At 41.8% G+C, this 25,171-nt stretch overlaps 1 protein-coding gene across 1 annotated transcript in view; it reads right to left on the bottom strand.

Moving 5' to 3' along the window:
• Positions 1 to 25,171, bottom strand: part of STK3 (serine/threonine kinase 3) — a gene marked incomplete at its 5' end in the record, with an annotated part of 334,603 nt that overhangs the window by 303,176 nt on the left and 6,256 nt on the right. The window contains 2 exon segments of the mRNA XM_084230531.1: positions 14,096 to 14,370; positions 15,118 to 15,311. Coding sequence (XP_084086657.1) covers positions 14,096 to 14,370; positions 15,118 to 15,311 — 469 coding nt within the window.

Raw genomic sequence — 25,171 nt, 5'->3', positions numbered from 1 at the left:
GCCCAGAAAATATACTATTTGAATTTGCTTCCATTCTCACATTTCATGAAGAAATTTTATTCAAACTCTTCAGGGGCATATTTGACTTCAATGTACTGATCATCTCTAAAGAGATATCTACCAATTTTCATCTTCACTTCTGTCTACATTGTTTGTAACATAGCACTTCTCCCTTAAAAAGTTTTTTGTTATAGAAAATTTCAAACATAACCAGAAGTACATAAAACTCAACAATTATCAACTCAGGGTCGATTTTGTTGACGTCATCTTGTTTACCCACCTTCTCTTTCTGGATTGGTTTTAAGAAAATTTCAGATACCATATCATATTTTATCCAAAAATATTTTGATAAATGTCCTAAAAGAAAGGTCCTTTTTAAAAATATAACTGCAATTCTATGATAACACACACAAAAAAAAAATACTTCCTTCACATTATCACACATTTAGTAAGTGTTCAAATTTCCCCAGTTATCTAATAAATGTATTTAAATCAGGATCCAATCCAGGTGCAAACATTTTATTTGGTTTATTGGTGTTTTAATTCTTTGTTGATCTATAGTTGTCTCTCCTTCTTTTGCTCATTTTTCCTTTTTTAGAGAATGTATTCATTGATTGGTCTTTTAGAGCTTCCCACATCTGGAATTTTGCTCATTCCACCTCAGTGGTGTCACATAACAGGTTCCTCTGGTTCCCTTTATTTCTGGAAACTAGAGACATCGCATTCACATTCTACTTGGTTGGTTGTGAGAATATTTCATTGATGGCATTGTGCACTTTCACCAGGAAACACATAATGCCTGGTTATCTTTCTTTCTGTATATTTAGCCATTGGGACCATTCCTAGATCAAATATTTCATTAAGGGTGCAAAATGGTGATATTCTAATTTAATCATTTCTTCTTCATATATTAACTTGGATACTTCTGTTAGGAGAAATTGCTTCTCATCAACTTTTGATTACCCTATGGTACAATCTAAGGATCAATGCTTGATTCTATCTCTTTATCAGTTTTCAAAATGATGCGTTTAAAACCAACTGAAGATAGACAGTCAGACAGTCAAAGATCAAAGCTTTTATCTTTATTACTGGTTAAGGCTAGATTGATGAATGGCTTTAAATCTGTGCATACAATAGATCCACTTACATTTGTCCCCAAATCGAGCTTATCTGTTTGCTCATGGGAAGAACTGGAAAACCAAAAGCTTTCCCAACAAGGATGGGATGTGACTTGCCAACAATACTATGCAGAGGGTAGACTAGAGAACACATTGTCACCATATGGTTAAGGAGAGTGAAGTTCAAAATGACTGAGCCATAAATGCCCATTTCTTACACCCAAACCCTAATCACAGGTAGAGGGACAGAGAGAGACTGAGAAAGTTATGTTAAGGAAAGTCTTCTATATGGAACCATGAGACTAGTGGAAAAGAAGAATCTCAACACATCTGCAACATATAAATGGTAAAACTTCATTCAAATAACTATGGCTATGTGATCCTAAGAAGTAGCTTTGATTATTTTCAAAAATGAAGTAGGGGCCTCTCTGGTGGCACAAGGGGTTAAGCACAGCACTGTGAAGCTATCCACAGCCTCTACAGCACAAGTTCAATGCCCAGCCAGCCAGAAAGCACAGCACACCTCTCTTGTCTTGCCCGCTGCTTCCCTCAGCAGTGTACTTCAGTCAATCTGCTTGTTCTGTGCCCCACTGTCTCTGGTGAATACTCTCACCCCCATGACTCTGGCCTGTACCCCAGTTCTGTATGCATAAATAAATAAATCTTAAAAAAACTGAATTAATAAAATTTTGTTGCCAAATAAGCAAGCACACATCAAAAAACATTAAATGAAAGAATCTCTTATATTTTGAAAAGTAAATAAAAAGCTTTCTTTTTAAAATGTGCAACAGGGCCTCCCCGGTGGCGTAGCGGTTGAGCGTTGGGTTGCGAAGCTGCCCGCGGCCTCTGCGCTGCCGGTTCGATCCCCAGCTGCTTCCCGGCCACCTGAGGAGGGTCCCACATGGCGTGCAGACCTCTCCTGCCACCCGCTGCTCTCCTCAGCAGTGTACTTCGGTCCTTCTGCCTGCTCTGCTCCCCGCTCTGGCTCTGGTGAATTCTCTCGCCCTCCCGCACTTCTGACTGTACCCAGTGCATGTATAAACAAAACAAACAAACGAACAAAAAAAAAAACAAAATAAATAAAACATGCCTCTATAAAAAAAAAATCTAAAAAAAAAATGTGCAACAATATATATCTATTTGATTTATGTTTTTTTTCATATTCCACAAATTAGGTGTCTTGCTAACTAAATCTAAAATTAGATAAACATTGTCTTATCTAATAAATTCTAGTTCCCTAAACACTACATAACCAGGAACAAAGAAATAAAAACTGCTAGAAAAGAATGTAGAAATTATTGTTTGTTTTTAAAAAGTTAGTCCAGTGTGTACAGCTGCTAAGGAAAACCCATCCTGTTAGCAAGAGTGGCAGAATCTTCAAAGAGAGTCCCTGAAGAGTTACAACCATGTATGTTGATTCAGTATCCACATTTGCTGGGCAAGACTATTGACCTTCATCTAGACTCCTTGGGACAAGCTGTCCACATGGGTCAGAGAGCTGCCAAAGAGATGCCAGGAAAGGAAGTTTTCACATAGCTGTTTCAGAGTCCCTGTGTCTTGTACCACATATGCCCACTTAGGCATTAAACCAAATCCCTTTCCACACCGCAATGTGGCAGAATCTGAGGAAAGGAATCTTCCACATTGGCCATAAACACTTAGGAGCAAATGGAAGTCCAGGAATGGAAACAGTCTTCCATTGCAATTGCCACTGGCAGTCACGGGGCCTCTTTTCAGGGAGACACCTTGAGCCTTGTTCACCTCTATTTCCTTATCTCAAAAATACAGAAACTGGATTTATCAGGCTGGAACTGTTTTGAAATGTTATGATTCTTCAATTTCTTTCTATTCAAATATTCTTACAATAATCTAATAAATTAAGGTGAAAATTACTTCAGTGGTTGATTAATCATTTAATGCTTATTTTTCAAAAAATCTATAAGGGGGGCTTGCGTGCATACATGCACTCACACCATTCACAAAGAAAGGAGCTCAAATTTTTTCCATTGTTTGTTCACACAGGCCCAAATTACTCAACATTGTACTTCACGTTGCTGCCAATGACATGTTAATTGTACCGGGTTGTTTTCAGTCCTTTCAAGCTGTCCTCATTTCTCTTTAAGTGGAATAGTTTTCTAAACATGGGTCCTCAAAACAGGATGGTTGAGCCAGCGCCATATGCTCGGGGGCATGTAAGAGCTCAGTGTATGGTACATTGAATATGTGGCAAAAAGATGGATATATGACCCAAGGACAAGGTGTAGTGATAGATTGAAGGGGAAAGTTCTGAAAAATTGAAGATGACTAAATCTTTCAGCACATATTAATGTGTTATAACAGTTACTTCTATAGGACTTTATTTTATTTTATTTTTTTAAAGATTTATTTATTTATCTATACAAGCACTGGGTACAGTCAGAAGCGCAGGAGGGTGAGAGAATTCACCAGAGCCATGGCGGGGAGCAGAGCAGGCAGAAGGACTGAGGTACACTGCTGAGGGGAGCAGCGGGCGGCAGGAGAGGTCTGCGCGCCATGTAGGACCCTCCTCCGGAGGCCGGGGAGCAGCTGGGGATCGAACCAGTGCCATGTAGGACCCTCCTCCGGAGGCCGGGGAGCAGCTGGGGATCAAACCGGTGCTGCGGAGGCTGACTGGCAGCTTCACAACCCAGCGCTCAACCGCTGCGCCACCTGGGAGGCCCCAGATTAGGATCTTAAACCCTTGCTGTGAGCTTTGTTTCCCCTCTGAATAGTGTGGATAAGACACCCACTTTGAAGGGTGGTTGTGAGGGTTGAATAAGACTATGTACAAGAGCCAGGCATGATATTTAATTTTCTCAAAAGTTATTGGGATATGAAAATAATTATTTTATCATTTGAGGAATCTTTTTGAGTTCCAAATAACAATCAACACGTGTGTGTGTGTGTGTGTGTGTGATTTTAAAACCTGTGTCTTATAAAAAGTATGTTCTCAGGTAAGAGTCATCATTCTGTCACACAGAGCACCCACCACTCTGAGGGGAAATGCTCCCAGACCCCCAACACACATACACATCCAGTACTTCTCCAAGGAGCAGTTCCCACCCTACTTTCACCCTCGGCGCTCACCCCTCAACGAATATAGTGCCTCACACTTCCTTTTCTAGTGACAGAAATCAGGAAATAAGGGATGATTTTATGCATGTTCGTATTTTAGGATAGCTTTTTCAGAAACCATTAAAAGTAGAAGAAAATTCTTCCTGAATTCGAAGACCGACAAAAAAAAAACCAGAAGATTCAACAAGGCCTCCCTGCCCTCTGCTTTGGCATAAGCTTGCACAAGCTCCACAGAAAAAGCTTCCACAAATAAAGGAAGTCTTAAACCTCCAGCTCCCAGCGCCTAGCTGGACATGCTAGAAGGATGCAAAAAATTTAAAAAGCAAAATAGGGAATAAGTACAGTGTTCTGAGTCAGTTGCCACAACTGAGACTCAGTTTCTTTTTCAGTAACAAGTTTGACTATCTCCCCTAGTTATTGGGAGGCTCATAAAGCATGAGTGACAACAAAAGTATCATCCAAATGGTATGCATTATTATTTACCTTCATGTAAAAACAAATACTAACTGAAATCACAGTTCAAAGCTCAAAGGATACAGCATTAAATAAGCAAAATGAGGTCTGTGCCCTTCTTATAAGTTCCTAAGTAATTGCAATATCCACTTTGGTATCAGTAGTAGGCAGAAAATAAACAGGGCAATGTCATTTTTTTTTAAAAAAGCTGAGTGGAGGAGAATATTTCTAAGTTATTTAGTAAATATTATTCTCTCTGAGGATGGGGATTTTGGAGTTGAGTAATGGGAAGAACCTAGCCATGAGCAGCTTTAAGTTAGGAACATTTGGGCTACACAGGTCCTGAGATGAGCTTGGTATCCAATGGAAAGGGAAGATGGCAGTGTGGCTGCAGAGTGGGGAGCTAACAAGAGATGGTCAGAAGATGAAATCTGAAAACAGATGGATACCAGAGTGTCTAGGTCATAGTAGGATTATTTCAGAGACCTGCTGAACTACTCACCCTTCTGAGAATCTGTTTAAATTTGCCCCAAACAAAATAGGTACTCAGTAAATATTTAAAGCACTTGATTTCCTAGGAATAATATCTAGCATATAAATCTGTCCTTTAACAGTCATCTAGTTGACCAGAACCAGGATGCTAAGCAACATGCGGATGTACCCACATAGCCTTTTCAAAGAGGACAACGATGCAGATTTTATTCCAGAAAGCAGAATCCAGAGACAGACTTCTCATCCATCACGGCAGAAGCCTGTCCCGTCCTGTTGTACATTCCAGATCCCACCCGCCCCTTGCCAAATATAGGAATTGAGCCCAAGTTTTGAGCCATGTCTTCTGGGTCTCAGGATTCAGAAAGGATGCCTGGAGGAGTGTGGTAAAGGTAAGGCCACCAGCTTGAGATCCCTTCTTTTCTCCTTACTAACTAGGCAACCTTGAGTAAGTTAGTTACTTTATAATAACACAAGTAAAGGTTTATGTAGTCCTTTCTGTGGACCAGGCACTGTTCTAAAGACCTTACTTGTTTAACTCATTTAACTTTCAGTTTCACTGCTGTAAAGAGGTGACAGTAATCATATCTACTTCATGACTGGAATGTCAGGTATAACACCTATGCACAATATGTTTCTTCTGCACCCCCCCCCCTTTCCTCTGAAGACTAAAATGACTGCCTTCAAATGCACTAGAAGAGCCCAAGTATATAAAGTGCCTAGTCCATAAGAGAGGCTCAACATATTCTAGCTGTAATAAAAGGCATGTTCAAGACTCCTCCAGTAAAGTGAAGCTCTAGTTTATCAGAAGGGTCAATGCCCTGCCAAGTGACTTATAGATGTCAGCTCTTCAGGCACATCTTCCTGCTAACTTTTGAGCCCAGAAGCTGATTGAGAGCCTGCCAAATAATAGATAACAAATAATTTTTATTCTTTGCTGAGGCATGGCTTTACTATGAGGCCAAGAACTACATTAAAAGTTAGCTTTCCTGCTTCAGAGACAATAACTTAATACTAATTGTAGAAAAAAATCTAAATCTTTGTTTTGGGTGGCATTTATCAATGTTCAAACCCTTGCCTCAGCAGAGAAATTGATCATTGGAACATGAAGAGTGACGTCTGTCAGCCATGTCAGGGCTGATCTCAAAGTAAGAGGTAATAGCTGTGTCAGGCAGAAGAAAGGGTCAGAGGAGCTGGTGCCAGCAGATGGCCTAAGCAGTTAGAACAAACCCTGGTATTGATGGAAGAAAGCCAAGACTCCTAAAGCAAGATGTGTCTGTATATTGGTGTAAAAGTCTTGTATTTTACCCTAGAAGCATGATGCACAACAGTCTTAAGGGCTAAGAGTTGAGGGCCCCCCCCATATTTCTCTCTCACCCCAGATGACCACAAGACCTCATCCTGAAGGAGGGACTCTTTGGATCTAATGTCGATATATCCTAAGACCTCTATGAAATGCCAATTGGGATTGATTTGAGAGGGGTAGCATACATCCATTAATATCTGCCCGTAAATGAGGAATGATGTATTGTCTCAGCAGATAAGCTGGCTCTTTGGAAACTTAGAATTCAGGGACACATATCAGAATAATCTTTTGTCATTTCTAAAACAAGTCAAAAAATAAAAACAATGGATGCTTGACTGGGAGGATTGACTGAGAAAGGTATATGATGGTATTTTCTGGGGACATGGAAATTCTATATAGTTATGGGCTGTGATTTATATGGGTGACATATCCTTTGGCAAATTTGTACAGTTAACTACGCATTTCAATGTCACTAAATTTTACCTTAAAAACTGTGAGGAAAAATAAGAATGGGGGCCTCCCTGGTGGCGCAGTGGTTGAGCGCTGGGTTGCGAAGCTGCCCGCAGCCTCTGCAGCACCGGTTTGATACCCGGCCGCCGGGCGAGGGTTCCACATGGCGTGCAGACCACTCCTGCCGCCCGCTGCTCCCCTCAGCAGTGTACTTCGGTCCTTCTGCCTGCTCTGTTCCCCGCTCTGGCTCTGGTGAATTCTCACCCTCCCGCTCTTCTGACTGTACCCAGTGCTTGTATAAATAAATCTTTAAAAAACAAAAAAGAAAAAGAATGGGGTGGACAGAGTAGAGGTATAGGTAATGTAGAAATAGCAACACATGATCCATATAGGAGGGTTTATTACACTATTCAACTTTCTTTGTATATATTTAGAGTTTTCCATAATAAAAAACTAAAAAAAGTCTCTCAGGATAGACAATGTTAAAGCCAGGGGCCAGGAAGGAGCTACATGGATGAGGTCCAAAGAGGGAATGGTAAATGGCCTTGAAATGTTATTTGTTTCTTGCATATTTTTTGTCAATCCTACATGGTACTTTCATTGTAAGGATTTTATTAATCTGATCCTTTTCCACTGAATTTTTTAACTGTATGAAAGAAAGCTAATACTTTATGTATTTGCACAGACTGCTTAATAGTGACAAGCACTCCAAAGTAAAAGGTAAACCCTGTTCAAATGTGTCTCAGGCCAGTGAGAGACTTCAAAGGAGAGAGACCCACAAGCCCAAACTCAAATTGCTTAAGAACCTTCCACATGAAGATTGTTATATTCCCAGAAATGATTCTCGTCAAACAAAAAATTGGGGGTGGAGTAGGTTAGTGAATAGCCTTCATGTGTAAATGGATTTCTGCACCAGAGATGGAGCTGACAGAATGAAGCCTGCAAACTCATGGAAATTAGCAGTAATGAGACATAAACAGTCAAACCTCAAAAAAACATCTCTGGCCTTTAGAATCAACATAGTTCTCCTGTCAGCTTGCACCTGGCCCGTCCGGCTGGGTCCAGGAGCCAGTGGGGTTTTAGGCCTCTTTTAACAGCTGCCAAGAGTACATTACTCATGGCCAGGATGTAGGCCTTTTATGTTGCCACAAGTGGCCCAGCCGTTGTTTGGGCCTGGTGAAGTCCATTGACGGCTTTTCCCAGGACTGGGGCTTTGCTCTCTGATTTTTCCAGCAGCTCCAGTTTATCCAAAAGTTACCATGTACACTAAGCAAGCCCCCCAGGCTCCTGTGCTGGCCTGCAGCCATGCTCACTGCCTGGCCACCTCCTCTGGGCCCTGGAAAGACAGGGCAAGAGGCTGAAGTTAAAACAGCAAAGGGCTTCAGCCTCAGCTCACTGTTTCATCTGCCTTGTCAGCACCCGGGCTCCTAAAATGATGCAAACAGCTGGGAAGTGCCAGTTTAATATAAAAGCACCGACAAAGAACATACCTGAGAAGCTGCAAAAATGGCTTAAGTGTGATACTTGTGTTTTAAATACACCATTGAAATAAATGGGCTGACTTGTTGAGTGTGTGAGTGGGTACATCAAGCTAAAAGAATACCAGCTACATCGAGTTCATAGATAGTTCTGTATTAGTGGGGCCTGGTGTGATTAGGTTTGGGGATAAATCTTAATGAGGTTCTTAGTATCCGAGAATGACAAACTCATACTTACTTCAGTTGTGTGTTTATTGCCTAATTTCCCTTTCAGACTCCAAGTTCTTCAAGGGCAGGAATTGTGTCTGTCCTATCCACTGCTATATCTTCAGGGGACTGGCATAGAGAATATCATCACATTTTTATTGAAAGTTGAATCCTGCATCATTAAGTTGCTATAACTGGTGAGGGCCCAAAAGCATTTTGAGCTGCACTAGGCATTTGATGGGCGGATAGTGTTTGCTGGGGATCCAGAAGCCACTCCCAATCCCTTTCTCTCTCCCACTACAGAAACTGGAAAATTTCCCTTGCAGTCAAAGGTTTAGCCACTAAGGCACAAGAGGGAGTTTGCTGAGGGTACTTTTAGGTTGAATATTTTGCTTTCTGATTTTTTTTTTTTTAAGTCAGACAAAAGAAGAGAACTCACTAGTAGTGCCTTTTCTCCCTTCTTTTTGCTCTGAATGTAGACTATAAAGCCAAGTACTGTAGCAGTCACCTTGTAACCTATAGTGACAAGCATGGGGAGGAAAAATGCAACATCTAAGCATTGTAGAACAGAGACATATAAATAACCTGGGTCCTTGGGCTTCACTGAGTCATCAAATCATTCCTAGATTAACCTACTTCTAATCTTCTTATTAAATGAGATGACAAAATAGTTGTAATGTTTGAACCACAATTAGTCTCATTCTATTTCCTATTATGTACATACCAATACTTCATGACTGGTGCTTTCCTAATTTCTGTATCTGTGAATGATATTTTTTATTTAGTCATTTCTGCTTACAAGTGGATCTCTTAAGAATTCAAAAGTAACATCTTTGCCTTAGAGTTTATGACACCAGAAAAAGTTTCCACCTACAAGAAATAATTCATCCCAAAATTTTTAAATATACACTTTGATATTAAAAGCCTAATATCTTCATGAAATTGTGCTTTGTGTGGATTTTCTGCTCAGCAGGTAGTTACTGGGAAGATGAATAAACAGGACTCAACCTCGGCAGTCCCAAGACTGGGATCAAGCTCATCGCCATGGGACAGGACTGGGCCACACTCAGAGAGCCCGTGGGGGAATCCTGGGATTCCTCACATCAGTTTCTAATTTCTGCATTTGAAAGATAAGGCAAAGACTGTTTTATTCATACTATCATTCTGAAGCATATAATTCAGTACCTGCACATAATAAAAATGCAGTAATTATTGAATGAATGAATGAGCTAAAAATAAATCAGGAAATTAATAAAGTGATTAAGGAATTTACTGAGCTCTACTACATGCAAGGTATCGCTGCTTGCTAAGAGAGGGCTGTCATTAGTATTAATTATTTAGAGCTCTAGTATTTATAGTGGTTACAAACTGTTGTGATTCTTGGTTTTCACCATTTTATATAAATTGTGATCTATTAAAGTGCATGCTTTATTTGTTTTCTTAACGCACACAGATGTACTCATTCTTGAAGCTTGAAGAAAAGTAACTTTTCCTCCGTGATCCTCTATTGTGTTTATTGGTGGAGCCCTTCAATGAAATATGGAAACTATTTTTCCTCTTTGAAATTAGCTAAAATTGGTTCCGCCGAGGATTGACAAACTCTGACTGTTTGCTGACATCATTTCATTTAGAACACTAGTACATGTCCTATCCATGGGTTTTCAAAGTGTCTGATGTATGGAACTTTTAAATTTAAAAGAAATGTGGAGCCTTGATCAAATGGAAAAGTTTTAAATATATCTAATGCAAATTGTAATGAAACAAAATTTATACTTGCTTACAACCAATGACCCATGTTAGAAAAAAGGTCTAAAAGACCTAAAAAGGAACAGAAAAAAATGCAAATATTATGTTAATAAGTCTGAGTATTTAGTTTGTGGAAATTAAAATAGAATTCCTCTTCCTTTCATGCTAGTCCTCAGCAAGGCCCAAGTGAAACAAGTGTAGAAAATTTTCCATCAACAGGTGGCAACACTTGTATTGTCTGTTTTTTAGAGTGGCTCTTGATTGCATTTCAGAACAACTGCACTGATAGCTGGTGAAGCTAAATACGATATTTTTTTAAAGCAACCACATCCAGAAATAGCATCCACATGCAAACACAAAATGAGAACTGTGACAGAGAAATCATAAAAACAAACAGACATAGGCCTCCCTGGTGGCACACGGGGTTAAGACACAACCTATGAAGCTAACAGCAGCCACTGCAGCACAAGTTTGATCCCCGGCCAGGGAGAAACCCACATGGCACAGCACAACTCTCCTGTCTTGCCCGCTGCTCCCCTCTGCAGTGTATTTCAGTCAATCTACCTGTTCTGTTCCCCACCCTGTCTCTGGTGAATCCTCTCACCACCTGCACCTCTGGCCTGTACCCCCATGCTTGTATGCATAAATAAGTAAATCTCTAAAAACAAACAAACAAAAAAAAAAAACCCAGACCAGCCTAAAACCTATCACTACTTGCAAAGCTGGTCCAAGAAACCCCAGGAACGTTTCCTTAAAGATTCTCCCTGGGCTGAAACCCCCCAGAGTCCCACAGTAGGCGCATAAAAGGTCATTCACCTGAGGTCTATAAATAGATGGAATACGCTGTAGTCATTACAAACTTTAAGTCTGCAGTACCAGCCAAGTCATGGAAATGGACATGTGGAATAAAGTTAAGTGAAAAAAGCAGAACATGAAACTATGTGTGCACTCAGATTACAGCTCTGCAGGAACACATATGTCTATGCTGAGAGTGATGGGAGAGAAATTAGATCCACGTTGATGGTTTAATATTGAGCCAGTAAGCTCATTTTATTCCACCCCCCCTTTGGAAGTTGTTTAGATTTATGATATGGGGGAAAAAATAAAAACTAATTTTAAAACAGCCCATGATGCCCAGAAAGAGTTGCCAGATCTTCTTAAGGGACTCAGGGATGTTTGAGGGACCAGGGAGCCCAAGTCAAAAAAGCAGGGAAATATTAAGACAGGGATGCAGGGTTTGCCCCAAAACTTGGAGGAGGGTCTCCTCCCCCCTCCACCAAGCAGGCCTCCCACTTCTTGTTTCTTCAGAATATAGTTTGAACAGGAGGGACAACCCTTGTCTGTTTAATAAGTTTGTGAACAAAGGCTGATTGCTCCCTTGTCAATAAACAAACACTATCTGCTTCTGTTTCTCTGCTAAATTGAATTTCTGCTTATCCTAACTAGTTTTATAAAGACTTTATGTACACAGGAAAAAGAAATGATAAGGTTGTGTAAGCAGCGCCCTGGGTAGAGTTGCGAAGTCAGTATAGTTTACTTCCTGAGGATCTTGCTTCTCCTTCAGGCATAATTTTCCCTGTTTCAAAGGCCCAAATGGCTTATGAAGCCACTATTTTCATCTTGCATCAACCTATCAAGGGACAAATGGATTTCTTCCTAGAATTCTTTAAATGAGAGAGAAAAGCAAAGGAACCAAGGAAAGAAGAAAGGGAGGGAGGGAAGCCATAACAAAGGGTATAGACAAAGAAATGAATTAATATAAACTGAATTTTGGGAATGGAAAATAGTTTAAATTTGGGAATAACAATCTTAAATCATACCACATAAGCAACAGTCCTTGTAAAAGTCAGAACTGAAGAACAAAGAAGTCAGTTAATTTGGGCCTCCCCGGTGGTGCAGCAGTTGAGCGCTGGGTTGCGAAGCTGCCCGCAGCCTCTGCAGCGCCGGTTCGATCCCCGGCTGCTCCCCGGCCACCAGAGGAGGGTCCCACATAGCGAGCAGACCTCTCCTGCTGCCCGCTGCTCCCCTCAGCAGTGTACTTCGGTCCTTCTGCCTGCTCTGCTCCCTGCTCTGGCTCTGGTGAATTCTCTCACCCTCCCGCGCTTCTGACTGTACACAGTGCTTGTATAAATAAATAAATAAATAAATCTTAAAAAAAAAAAGAAGAAGTCAGTTAATTTACTAGCTTAACAAGGTCAAACTAAAAAGAGGATAAGTCAGGATCAGGAGGTCTGTGGTGGAGTGGGTGTTACCCCTACTCTAGCCCCTCCTGCTCCTCCTGGTGCAAAGGGCCCAGAAGGCTGTGCCTGTGGTTCTGAGATGTCTCCTCAGAGCAGCCCAGCAAGAGCCTCATCGGACTCTCTCAGCCCCTGTGTGGGGTCTCTCCAAACTCCATGCCCTTCAACATCTCCTGCCAGCCCTGCCCCCATTATTTATGCAGACATAACTTTTTTTGGACAGAGTATTTGCCTCTGTTTTCCTGATCAGGGTGACCACCCACAGGACAAAGGATTAGAGCTTTCAACATGTCAGTCTGTGCCAAACAGAGAATTAGGCCCCAACTCGTCTCTGACTTGGCCAAAGTCCACAGGCTATCAAGGTTCTTTCCCCCTGGGGCCCAAGAGTCAGAACAGCGGGCCTTGCTGGCTTTGGAGGCTAGGGGGAGCCTAAGTCTCTGTCTACCTGAGTCTGCATTAGGATGAACCACTCAGGGGCAGTCCCAGGCTGGAGGGGTGAGTGACCTCTGGCTGTGAGTCAGCATGAGTTTTGGGTCATTCCCAGTCAACCTCTGAAAACCCCAACAACCCAGCTCCTGAAAATCCCCTGCAGGTCCTGCCCAGCCATGGGGCCGGCATCCGTGCACCCTTCAGGCTGTTACAGGGCAGCCCCGATAAAAAACGGGTTGCCTGACTGTGGGTCCTCACCCGTGCGCTTAAAAGGGACTTAATACCCTGCTGCAGGCACACACAAAAGATTACTAAAAGGTTTATTCACAAGGGAAGGGGAAATGAGGAAATGTACAGCTCAGGGAGAAAAGTGGGAGATAAAGTCTTAAATGCATTCTACCCGATCCACCGATCTGGAATCCCTTTCCAAATGGTGCTCTGAGAGCTGGCCACGAGCTAGGAGCCTGAAGCCAGGAGGCGAGTGAGAGAGAGACCTCAAGGCCCACGTGTCTGGCTTTTATACCAAACCTGGCTGCTTAACTCCACCCTCAGGTCCCAGCCACCCTCCTTTTGGTGGTGATGGGATTTGTCTTTCCCAATGTCTTCATGGCTTTGGTCTGGGGTGGGGGTGGAGTCCACAAAGCCTGTATGGAATTAGCTCAGGACATCCTTTCCCCCTAACAAGGCCATTCCCCTCCTGGGTCTGCACTACCAAGGTAGTGGGTCTGTCCAAGCTCTCTCCCAGTAGACTGGCCTTACACCCAAGTTGGGTTTACAGGCTCCTATTTTCTCCTCTCTGAGTTTTGACTCACCTGGTTTCTTCCCTGGACCCACACCACTGTCTTCAGGTGATTCAGAAGTGTCCTGGCTTTCTGGGGTGAGAAGGGGCTGATGCCCAGGCAGGGGGTGGGGGTGGATGTCCAAAGATGTGTGTCTACCTGTGTGGGTACACACAGCTTGGGAATTCCCATCTTTCGCCCCTGTCCCCCAGGAAACTGGGAGGAGAAATGCAATGGGGAAAGGCCAGAAGCTCATTTATTCCCTCATGCAGACTGTGGGAGCAGCTGTAATGCCTGCAAAGGAGCCTACCACTTTTGCCGGTGGAGGAGATTCCCCTTCTGTTTGGGCTTAGCCATGAGGGCAAAGATGCTTCCTGCCTCCTTTCCTCCCGAAAGTAAGCAGGAGGTGAGGCTGCTCTGGGAAATGGTATTGTGCAGCAGCTCTGCCCCTTTCCCTCCACACTTGCAGCCCTGAATAAGAGGGTCTGCCACCCAGAGTGCCTCAGGTCCCTGGGGGTTGGGCTTCTCATTGGCTTGCACCCGGCAGGGGTCCAAAATTATCTTCCTCCACCCCACCACTTTTTCCTGAGAACCCCAGAGGCAGGCAAGTGGTCAAGGGGAGTAGGTGTATGTCTGTTTTCACCCCATCTTACTTTCTGTAAATAATCTTCACTGATTAAATTGTGGTTGGTGGGGTGGAGATGGGGGGAGAATTAGGTCTAAGATAATAGTAGGTGGTCAGAGGGATGGAAATGAACCCAGGTCACTCTTCCCATAAGAAACTATGCTCCGGGACATATCCCCCCAAAAGCTGGGTCCTGTGGCCATAAAATATGTCAGGAATATTGCTGGTATAGTATGATGCCAGTTAGAAAGAAGAGGCGAAACCCTCTGATTTTGATATGTCAGGGACAGAGGAAACCAGGAGAGAATCTACTCGTACTGATCATTTTGATGAGATATTGGGTTCAGTGAGTAGGATTCTTGGGTTACCTCTGAGAAAAGTTTCAGCCAAATTCCCCTTTTGGCAGCACTTGCCTAGTTAACCCAGGAAAGGAAGATGTTTGCACAGACACAGGCGGGCAAAGGCAACATTTTAAAAGGACAGGGTTATTAGGGAAAGGAAAAGTGAAAAAAAGAGACACAGGCAGGCAGTCTTGGGAAGAGAGCTGCATTTTGCCAGTGCAGAAATTGTACTAACATAGTATTCTTATTTGGGGGAGGGGTTCATTCCTTTGTAGAATTGTTATCTATTGTTAAATAAATCACTTTTAGGGTGTGATTGGGTTAATTTGGTGATTCTCTAATGGCACTCCATCTCCATATTCTCACCTCGGGTCTGTGCCTCCAGATACTTTCTATAGCAGCCGACCTAGCTAAAGAGTCCTGCCCAGAAGGCCTTTTCATTTCTATAGCTGGTTTAACAACTATGTAAATCACTTCTACTACCACCTCCAGTTTCCGATCTTCATCCCAAATTTTCTTCTCCCAGTCTCCATCACTTACCAGTTTTTCAAAGCTAGATTCTGGAAGGTAGTCCCGCAATGAGAATGATATTGCCAAAGTTCACACCTTCTCCAGGGTAGCTGCCAGAGGTGAGGCTGCCTGGGTAGAGTGGATGCTCTCCAAAGTTATGCAACAGATTCTGACCATTATCGCTCGCTAAGCACCTAATGACCAGCATGCTCCTGACAATCCCTAAAACAAATCCTTTGTCCATCTTTTAGTTCAATAATCACAATCTTTGTGGAAGACTTAGTGATAGTGTTAGTGGGCAGGTTGAAGGGCACCCCAGAACCCCCAAACCTGTACGCTCTAAATGGGTTCTGCCATCTGCTGCATAAAGACAAAATATACTCTAGCACATAAGACTTCTAATGGAAACGAGCTTTAATACAATTAGTGTGTAATAAAGAGAAGAGAAATAATATAGTTAAAATAGTTTCTAATTAAACACCCAAAGTTACCTACCCCCTGGTAGGTAAATGCCCAGCCAAACAGGATTGTCCAAAGCAGGATTGCTGATGCCCAAAACCTTGCCACAAGTCTAAGGCATATTCTGGTGGGGACCCATAGGAAAGGGACAGAAGGGGCCAGGCAAGTCTGGAAAGAAAAGAGCAAAATCAAAACCCAAGTCAAGATAAAGGCTGCCATTGTCAGCCTCCCCACAGGTCTCTCATGCCCATCTCTGTCTCTTTCAAGTGTCACTTTCCATGGAATTACCCTGGAACTGATACCGTAATTTCAGGTTTTCAGGCCTAGTCTCCCAGCCAGGAATGGATCCCAGGCTGCAATGGCAGTGCTGAGTCGCTGCTGCCAATAGACCACCGCAGGTTGGTGTCTCATGGAGCCGCAGCAGGAACTTTGTTGATGCTCAGGCAAGCAAGGGAAAAGAGATTTGTTTAGAGAAAGAGAAAGTTTATTAGGGAGAAAAGCAGAAAGAAAGTGGGACTCCCAGGCTGGTGGAACCTGGCCAGGGAGGGGCAAGGAAGCTGAAGTGGAGTCATGCCTTAAGGAATACCTTCTTTCCCTAACTACTCTAAAGCTCCAGTAGTCTCTTTGTAATTGGTTAATTTTCAGTGGTCTCACTCACTGTCTAAATGTCTCTGTGCCCAGAATTAAACCTCTGTGTCCCAGCCCTTATCTTAGGAGTCCTTTTTCTTTATCATTGTAGTCCCAAAATGTCCTGTTGCTTCTAGTCCTGGGCTGTTTGATTAGTCCCCTTTGGAATTTGTTGCCCTTGTCTATGAGCCCTCTTTATTCCTCCAAGGATTTTCCTATTCTATTCTTTTTTTTTTTTTAAGATTTATTTATTTATGCATACAAGAACTGGAGTTCAGGCAGGTGGTGGGGTGGGAGTGTGTGTGAGAGGATTCACAGGAGACAGTGGGGAACAGAACAGGCTAACTGACAGAAATACACTGCTGAGGGGAGCAGTGGACAAGTCAGATCAGGAGAGTCTGTTGCACCATGTGGGTCACCCCTCAGGTGGGGGATGGAACTCCTGCTGCAGTAGCTGCAGCTAGCTTCATAGGGCTGCCGTCTCAACCCCTTGCACCACCAGGGAGGCCCTTTTTTTTTTAATAATTAATTTTTTTAATTTTTTACATCATTGTTCATTTTTAAACAATATTTGCTTCCCCCCACCCCCTCAGGTGTAGTCCCAATAGTTTCCTTCCACAATGCACCATCACCTCAGTCCCCTGTGCTCCTCCCTCCCTCTGATCCCTCTCCTGCCTCCTCCCATGCAGGATGTCTCTGATTTATAATTGCCCTTTTTTGCTTTGTTGTGTTTTGTACTGTTATTATTTTTTTTACACTGATGTCTTATTTGGTTCCCCTATATTCCTGCTATAAATGAAACCATTCGATATTTTTCTTTTTCCTTCTGGCTTATTTCACTGAGCATAATTCCTTCTAGCTCCATCCACATTTCAGGGAGGCCCTTTCTTATTCTATTCTGACCCTAAGGGCTTTCCGCTTGCCCTATGTCTCAATACAAATCCAATGCCTACAAGCAAGAGCAGCTTCTTCACATGACTCTCTCCCATGTGCTTCCTCCAGGTCCTCTTCTAGAGCTAATCCTTTCTTGCTCCTCAGCTCCACCCTTTTTTGGTGGGGGGTGGGAACCTGAAACCTTCCCTTTTTATGGATATCACACTGTTACAATAGTAGGTATTTGTCTTTCAATTTAAAGCCACAAAATCAGGCATTCAGGCTTGTGGTACCACATGGTATGAAAGGCACTTATTCTAAGTTTAAAGAGATATACATAAATATTCTGGAAAAACTCATAAGCTCTCTCAAGATCACAGAGTAGATCAGCAGCAGAATTGGAGAGAAAACTGTTCTCTGTACTATATGCTTCACTCACTCACTTATCCGAGAAACCCAGGTTTTGAGGAAATAAGTGATATAAAATGTTTAATATTTTATGGTATAGAAGGCAGCTCCATAACCAGTGTCAAAAATCTAAACTTAATCAAACGCCTCTAATTTTAAGAATTTTTTCAGTTCCCCTTTCCATCTGAAATTTGTATTGTTGTTGGCCCACATACCACTTTTTGATTGCCCTTGCTGCTTGCTGGGAATGTAATCTCTAAAGCATTCTGTTTAATCTTTGAATCAGCTTGGGAAGATGGAATTACCATCCCTGAAAACTGTAGTTTAGTTTCAAGGAACTCGCTGCAGCTGCAACAATAAGATGGAAATGTGACTGGTTTGGAGGAGGCAAGGATTAAAGGTACGGGATTAAGAAAGCTTTGCTGGCCCCAGTGAGCAGAATGATCACATAACTCACAGGCTGACCTTGGCTCCACTCAGCTCATATTAAAGTATGTAGCATCACAGCCTCCCCGTAATTAGGATGTGTCATCTTGAGCATCAGGATGGAAGGCACAGATGCCAAAGAGGAGCCAGAGGGAGAACAGGGGATGAGGAAGAAATGAATAATTTTTGGTGACAGTGACTACTATTTTGATAGGAACCAGAATGTCTGCAATATTTCAAGAACCATGTGTAAGGGCAAGAGCTGTTGGAAATGTGCCTTCCAACTTCAAAATGTGCCTGACCAAAAGAACGCTGATAAGCTGGGGGGGGAAGAGGGGGGGAGAGCAGCTGGAACTCTGCGGGCAGCTTATATTTCCTTTCTTTCTTTTTTTTTTTCCTTTCCTGATATTTATTCCGAGATCACATTTACAGCTGCTTTTATCTGTTCTTTAGAAGTTCTTGTATTTGGGGAATCATTAATTGTAAAATAAATACCTACTCGCTGACATGGAAATGTAATTTATTAGTCAGCTACAGAGCTGGTTGTCTGTTAATGCATCTATTGTGAATCTGAAACTCTCCATTCTACCCAAGATGCCATTTATGGAGACTCAAGTTTATTGCACATCATGTTGCCTCCATGTTAGTGCTCTGGGCTAAAACATTAAAAATAATGCTCTCTTCAAGAGGAAAAATGTAAAATGATGTTACCCGGTAATATGGATGGGAACATGGGAATGGGTTTTTGAATGAAAGCCAGAGTCCTAAAAGAATGCCCAGCAGAGAAGAAACAGCCTGCAAATTCAGTTGAAAGGGCAATACTGTTGAGAGATAAGGCATTGCCGGAGATTGTTCAAATGGTACCCACACATTTGGGATTTGGGTCAACACAGAAGAGAGGTAGGGCAGAGGTGAAACCACAAGGTAAGTGACCCCAGGATATATAAGACACAATGTCTTAGGATACAGCAAGCTTAGGTGAGACTCAGCTGGCCAACTCAGCAGGTAAGATGAGGTGATGAGAGATTCTAGACAGCACAGTGGGTGGTAGTGTAGGTGTCAGAACCACAGTATTCATGGATCCAAAATCCAAAACAAGCTGTATAAGGGCCACAGCCAAGCCAAATGAAGTTCACAGTGTGTGCCACTTAAATACAGCACCAGGAGTTCTAGGCTGGTAACCAACTAGTGCTGAGACATCTAGATACACAGTCTTGAGAAAGTGAGGGTGATGGTGCTTCCCAAAGCTTAGTCTCTGAATGTGAGAACATGTTAGCAATCCAACCTCATTCCCAATCACACCGGAGGGCAGGTGTGATTCTATCTTGTCATGGTCGGGATTGGACCAGGTGTTGGCCTTATAGTGGTTATATTATCGTTTTCTGTTCAACAACCTTTCCTTTGGAATTTACTTCACTATAATTTAATGTGATTTGGATATTGCCCTCTCAGTGCACAAGGTAAGAATGTGAGTCATGTCTGGCCAATCAGATTACTAGATTCCTGCTTCTACAGTGATTTATCCAGAGATAGGCATATCGCATATGCTAAATCAACTCTTCTAATGAAGGTCCTCTCCTACAATCAGCATTTATTGAGTACTTAACATGTGCCAGAATCTGCTCCAAATGCTCCAGATATGTTATTCATTTAATCCAAATATCAATTCAATATGGTAGTGCCTTTATTATCTCTCCTCTACAGATAAAGGAACTGAGACAAAGATGGAGTAATTTGTACAAGAAGACACAGTTCGTTATTTGAGACAGACTATATAACTAGGCAGCTCTGTCTGAGAGCCTGGACTATTTATGTGCAATGAAAGACTTACACTTTCTTCCTCTGGGATTATAAACTATAAAAAGTATGTAAACTAAAGATATGAATGACCATATTCCCAGGCTTTGGGGTGGGAGGTTTCTTTGTAGAAGCCATATATTATGAAAATGGTGGGAGGGAAAAAGGAGAGAGAGAGGGAGAAAGAGAGAGAGCCTCATAATATGACTTGAACTACCAGATCTACATGTACCTGAAGCTATTCAACCTGTGGACTTTTCAGTTACATGGACTGGTAAACTTCCTGTATTGCTTGAGCTAGTTAAAGTTGTATTTCTGTTACTTGCAAATAAGAATCTTAACCAACACAAACTTGTCTGTGGATACTTCCATATGGGCGGGATATACTAATGAAGATAAAAGTTGAAGAAATAAGTCAAGATGTTAAAAACAGCTTGGCCTTCTAGAACATGTGTTCAGTTGTGGCTTTCTCTGCTCCAGGTGTCCTCACATTACCCGTGTGCCCTGCCTCTAAAGATCTGTAAACACTTCGACTGTCCCTCCAAAGATATAGTCCACTGGCCCCAAGAGAGAAGTCTAAAAAGTTAAAGCAATACAGGGCTAACACCTCACCAGAAGAAACTGGGTTGCTAACTCTAAAAGGCCTGGTTTATGGCATACTGAAAATAACCTGTAGAATGCTGGTTGAACACGAAAAGACAATACCTGTGAAACTATGAAAGACATTTGAAATGCTTCTGTTTTGAAATACACCTACATGCCCCCTTCAAAATGTTGAGGAGTTGGGTGACCAGTTGGTTGGTTGGTTGATCCCTCAGGAACAACTAGATAGAGTTAATATTCATTCTAATTTTGACTAGCTAAAAGCTTCCTCTGGATTCCTGGGCTTGCAGAGCAGTGGGCATTGGGGTGGTTTGGCTTTGAGCTATTACAATGAAGCTTTTGGAACAGTGTCTGGAATGAAGTAACAACCATTCTTTCCTCCTTTTCTTGGTTTTCCAAAAAGCCTTCAAAGACTGGTATTACTTTTCTAATGAACAGATTCTGTGATAGAATGAGTGGGTAAGTGTTTAACAACTGGATGAACTATTGAAAGACAATCTCTTATCAATATTCCCATACAAGGACAAGTTTACAGCTAGGAAAGAGTTTTAATTTACAGTGGAAACTGGTGAAACCAAGTGAATGTTCAGGGTCAGACAATAAATGAGTACCGGTGTTGCAATTAAAAGGTGAGGGTGGCAAGTTAAATTGTGGCAGCTTTTAGGATGACATTGACAGTGAGAATAATCAAATCCCTATGTTTTTTGAGGGTATTATGATCAATTTTTAAAATCTGAATTAACTATCATTTTCTGTCATCAAATGATCTAGCTTGAAATGCAGAGAGTGTTTGGTCAGCAAGAATCTATATAACTTGTAGCTGAAAGGAACTTTAGAAATCAAATTGGGGTGGAGAAGATTGTATTAAAAAGGACTGTCATCTTTCTTGTAATAATTCTTGGAGCTTTGGTTGTGCTAACATGAGCTTTAATTCTCCAGTAAGGGACCTAGTATACAGTCTTTCTCAAACTGATTTGACAACTTTTTCCCCAGTAAAGTGTCCAGAACACTATTTGGGAGATGGAGTAGATATCCAGAGCCAATACATAGGCTCACAGTTTATTCTGTAAATCCTAATTATATTTCCCTGCCAGCTGAGTTTGCAGGGGACAAACTTCATTTTCTGCTCCACACATCTCAACCCCCCTCACTACCTGGGTTGCTCCTAGGACCTTTAGGTTTTTGTTTTCTCTCATGCTCTGTGTGAGGGAAAAGCCAGATTGCAGCTGCCGCTCCAGGCCCCCAAACTCCACTCCCAGCACCACCGCTTTGAATTCCCCCCCGCCCGCCGGGTGTGTAATTATAAAGTACGTGTTCAGTTATTTACTTCCCAGTTCCATGCAGAGTGTGTTACTGAATAATACAGCTCACAAGTAAGCCAGCTTCTCTGCTGCAAGGTCTGAATTAAAAAGATTACAACCTTCTATCATTCCAGTTTAAAAAGAAACCACTACTTACGTAGCTTAAAAAAAAAATGGAAACAATGATTGTCTGTGCTCTCAGTAACACAAGCAAAACTGTAGAATTAAGACGTTTACATGGATTTTGTTCTTTCTGATGGCCTTAAATTGCCTCATCTAGAAAGGTAGAAAATAAAATGTCCATGTTTCTCGAATTTCTAGGAACCGAGTCTGGTAGCTGATCCACCATAGTCTTCTAGAGTTTGAAGGAAGAAAAATTACAAGCAAAGTGGTGTCAATTTGCTCTATTTATCTTGGGAATTAACTTTAAAGCTTAATTGTCAGAGAGAGTGACCTCTGTGCTCACAAAAATCCCTAAAGAATTACAAAAGCAGACTACTTGAGTGGAACGTGAGTGTCATTCTGGGGTGAATCCTCTGTTCAGAGCCTAAGGGAAAACAGTCAGCCTAAGAAAGGGAAGCTGACCTCACAAGCTTTTGTACTTCTTTCTCAACACTTAGATCTGGGTCCTAAGCCACTGCTTCTGTCTGGCCCACGTTGCTGTCACTGAACTGGTCACAAAATTGCCTGTGGATGTGCTTTGCCCCACAGAGACTAGGTGTCTTGAAATAATGCAATTTCTGACCTCATTCTGCCCCTGAAGGCCTCCGAGGACATGGTAACATGGTCGTGGCAAGAGTTGAAGTTCTGCTTATTTAGGAAGGTTGCTACGTAGGATTTTCTTTAGAAACCTCTTCGTAATCTGGCAGAATTTGGAAAAAAATGTTTGGCTGAAACCACATACTATCAAATTAATAGAACAATTGTAGGATAGAAAACAATAAGTCAGAAAACAAAAATGCAAGCAGACAGCTCATAAAGTCTACTTTATAGAGGTAGTACAATACTGCAAGAGTACACATCGTACTCCATGAATAACTTCCCCACCCCCACCCTGCCCCAACCAGATCCATCTTGCACATATTTGACTGAAACAAAAAAGAGAGAAGAGTATCATTTGAGCAAATAATGCTCAGGACTCTGTTATGGTCACTTGTAAGCCCAGATACTTGACAGATAACATCACCATTGTGATGAAGTAACAGTGCACAGCCTGGAGAGGCACTGGATTTTGGTAATAGCCTTTTAAAAAAATTATTCGTTTATTTATGCATAAAAGAACTGGGGTGTAGGCCAGAGGTGCGGAGTGGGGTATGTGTGTGAGAAGAATCATCAGAGACAGAGAAGGGAGAAGAAAAGGCAGATCCATTGAAACACTGTTAAGGGGAACAGCAGGCAAAACAGGACAGGTCTGCTGCACCATGTAGGTTAGCTTCCTGGCCAGAATCAATCGAACCCAGGCCCCAAGAAGGGCCATCACAGTGGTAGCTCTGAGACTTAATCCCTAGGCCTCCAGGGGTTAAGCTTTTTTTTATAAGAACCAAAAACTTTATTGACTGACTTGGCCCTAAATCATTGCCTTGTAAGAGAGGATCCCATCTGAACAAAATAACACTGAACTTGGTTATACTCTAATATAAACAACAATCCCCCCCCCCTTTCATGGGATTTTTTAGCACAAGTTACAAGTTTACTCTAAAAGATGGAGCTTACTAATTGCTTTAGCCTTGACTCACTGGGAAAATGCTGTTGCCTTTGATGCAAGCACAACTTCAGGAGGGAGTTTAACCGGGATAGCCAAATCAATCCTTGTGATCATAGGACTATGAGATACAACTCAATGACTGAATCTCAGAGTGATCTCAAGAGACTCCCAGGACAGTTAGCTCCTGTTAACAATAATAATTAAGTGGGGAAAGTGGAAAAGGAAATTTGGGGATTAAGCAGAGTTTATCTTCTCAAATTTTGAGCAAGTTGAAAAGTCAATGGAAGGGAAAGAAATGAGAAAATATATAGTCCATAGAAAAATAGCTTTTGTTGTTTAGCATCTGAGAAAAATAAGCCTGAATCTTGTTTCTTTCCAAGATTTACTTAATCAAGTTACTCCAAAGCAGCATTTTTTATTAATTGTACTCAAATAGCTGATTTAAGGTTAGTCACCTCGGGAAATATTTAAATACCTAGATTCACAGATTTACCCATAAAGTTTAGTATATGACCAAAAAAAAACCCCTATTTCCCAGGTTTAGTAGATAAATTGAGACTGAATTTTAAAAACATTTGAATAGGAGCAGATAAGCATTAGGAAGCCATTAGAGGTTCTTAATGCACCAGAAGAAAATGATTAAACAGGTTTCTAAGGAAACAATCTGGCAGCAGAGGCACAGTGGTCAAATTTAATCTACAGACAAATCACCCAGGGGTCTTGTTAAAATGCAGATTCTGGTTCCGTAAGTCTGGCTACATTTCTACCCATCCCCCAGATGAGGGCAATGCTGCTGGTCCTCCAACCACACTGAAAAGTTAAGCCCACAGGATGGCTAAGGTTGGAGTTTTGGTGCTTAGAGGCTCTTGGTACGGCACAACAGGCATTGAGATCAAGTCGGTATCTTTACCTATGGTGAAATTCCACCTTCTGTCTAGGTGAGATTGTTAGGGGTAATAGAAGGAATCCTCTTTTGAAATCAGGTGTCTCAGCTCTGGGCTGTGGACAAATCAGAAAACTTGAGAAAATTATTTTCCACCTGAGGCTCCATGGCCCACAGGTAAAATGACAGGGCTGGATTATATTGTCTCTAAAATGCTATCCATGATTCTAAATCCTCTATACCCAATACATAGAATAGGGTCACACCAACTTAGGAGGCCTTTTCTAACTGCAGGTCATTCGTTGCCATTTTTAAAAAAGAATCAACATGAGTAATTTATATCCTTTTGATATGTTTGCTATAAAACATATACGTCTTTTCTGTACATCAATTGTATACATTACCATTTAGACATGTAATTACACTCTAAAAGGGGGAAATACATTTGTATGTGGGGGGTTGATAAAAGAAAATGCTATGTATACAGACTGAAAAACATTATACTTTATTTTTAAAAGATTGTAAGAACTGGAATAAACAAGTCATAACTTACAGATGTGTGTAAAAGCTGCATGAGTTGTGCACATTTACTATTTGGAGGGGAAAATTTTGGTTTTAAAAATTGTTTGGACTATATGTTCTTTTCCCTTTTAGCAGGGTAGGGAGCCAAAGGAATTAAATTACAGAGTAGAATATAAAATACCTCCTTTAAGGAAATAAATGTGTAATAGGAACTATCAAGCCAGTTCTCTCAGGCATGGGAATCCCCCAGGGCTCCTGTAAATGTGTATAAGTATGTCCTCAGTGTCACTCCAGATGTTTCTGCAG

The sequence above is a fragment of the Talpa europaea genome, assembly GCF_964194135.1.
Source record: "Talpa europaea genome assembly, chromosome: 3".
NCBI classification, from domain to species: Eukaryota; Metazoa; Chordata; class Mammalia; order Eulipotyphla; family Talpidae; genus Talpa; species Talpa europaea.
This window is presented reverse-complemented; position numbering and strand designations above follow the sequence as displayed.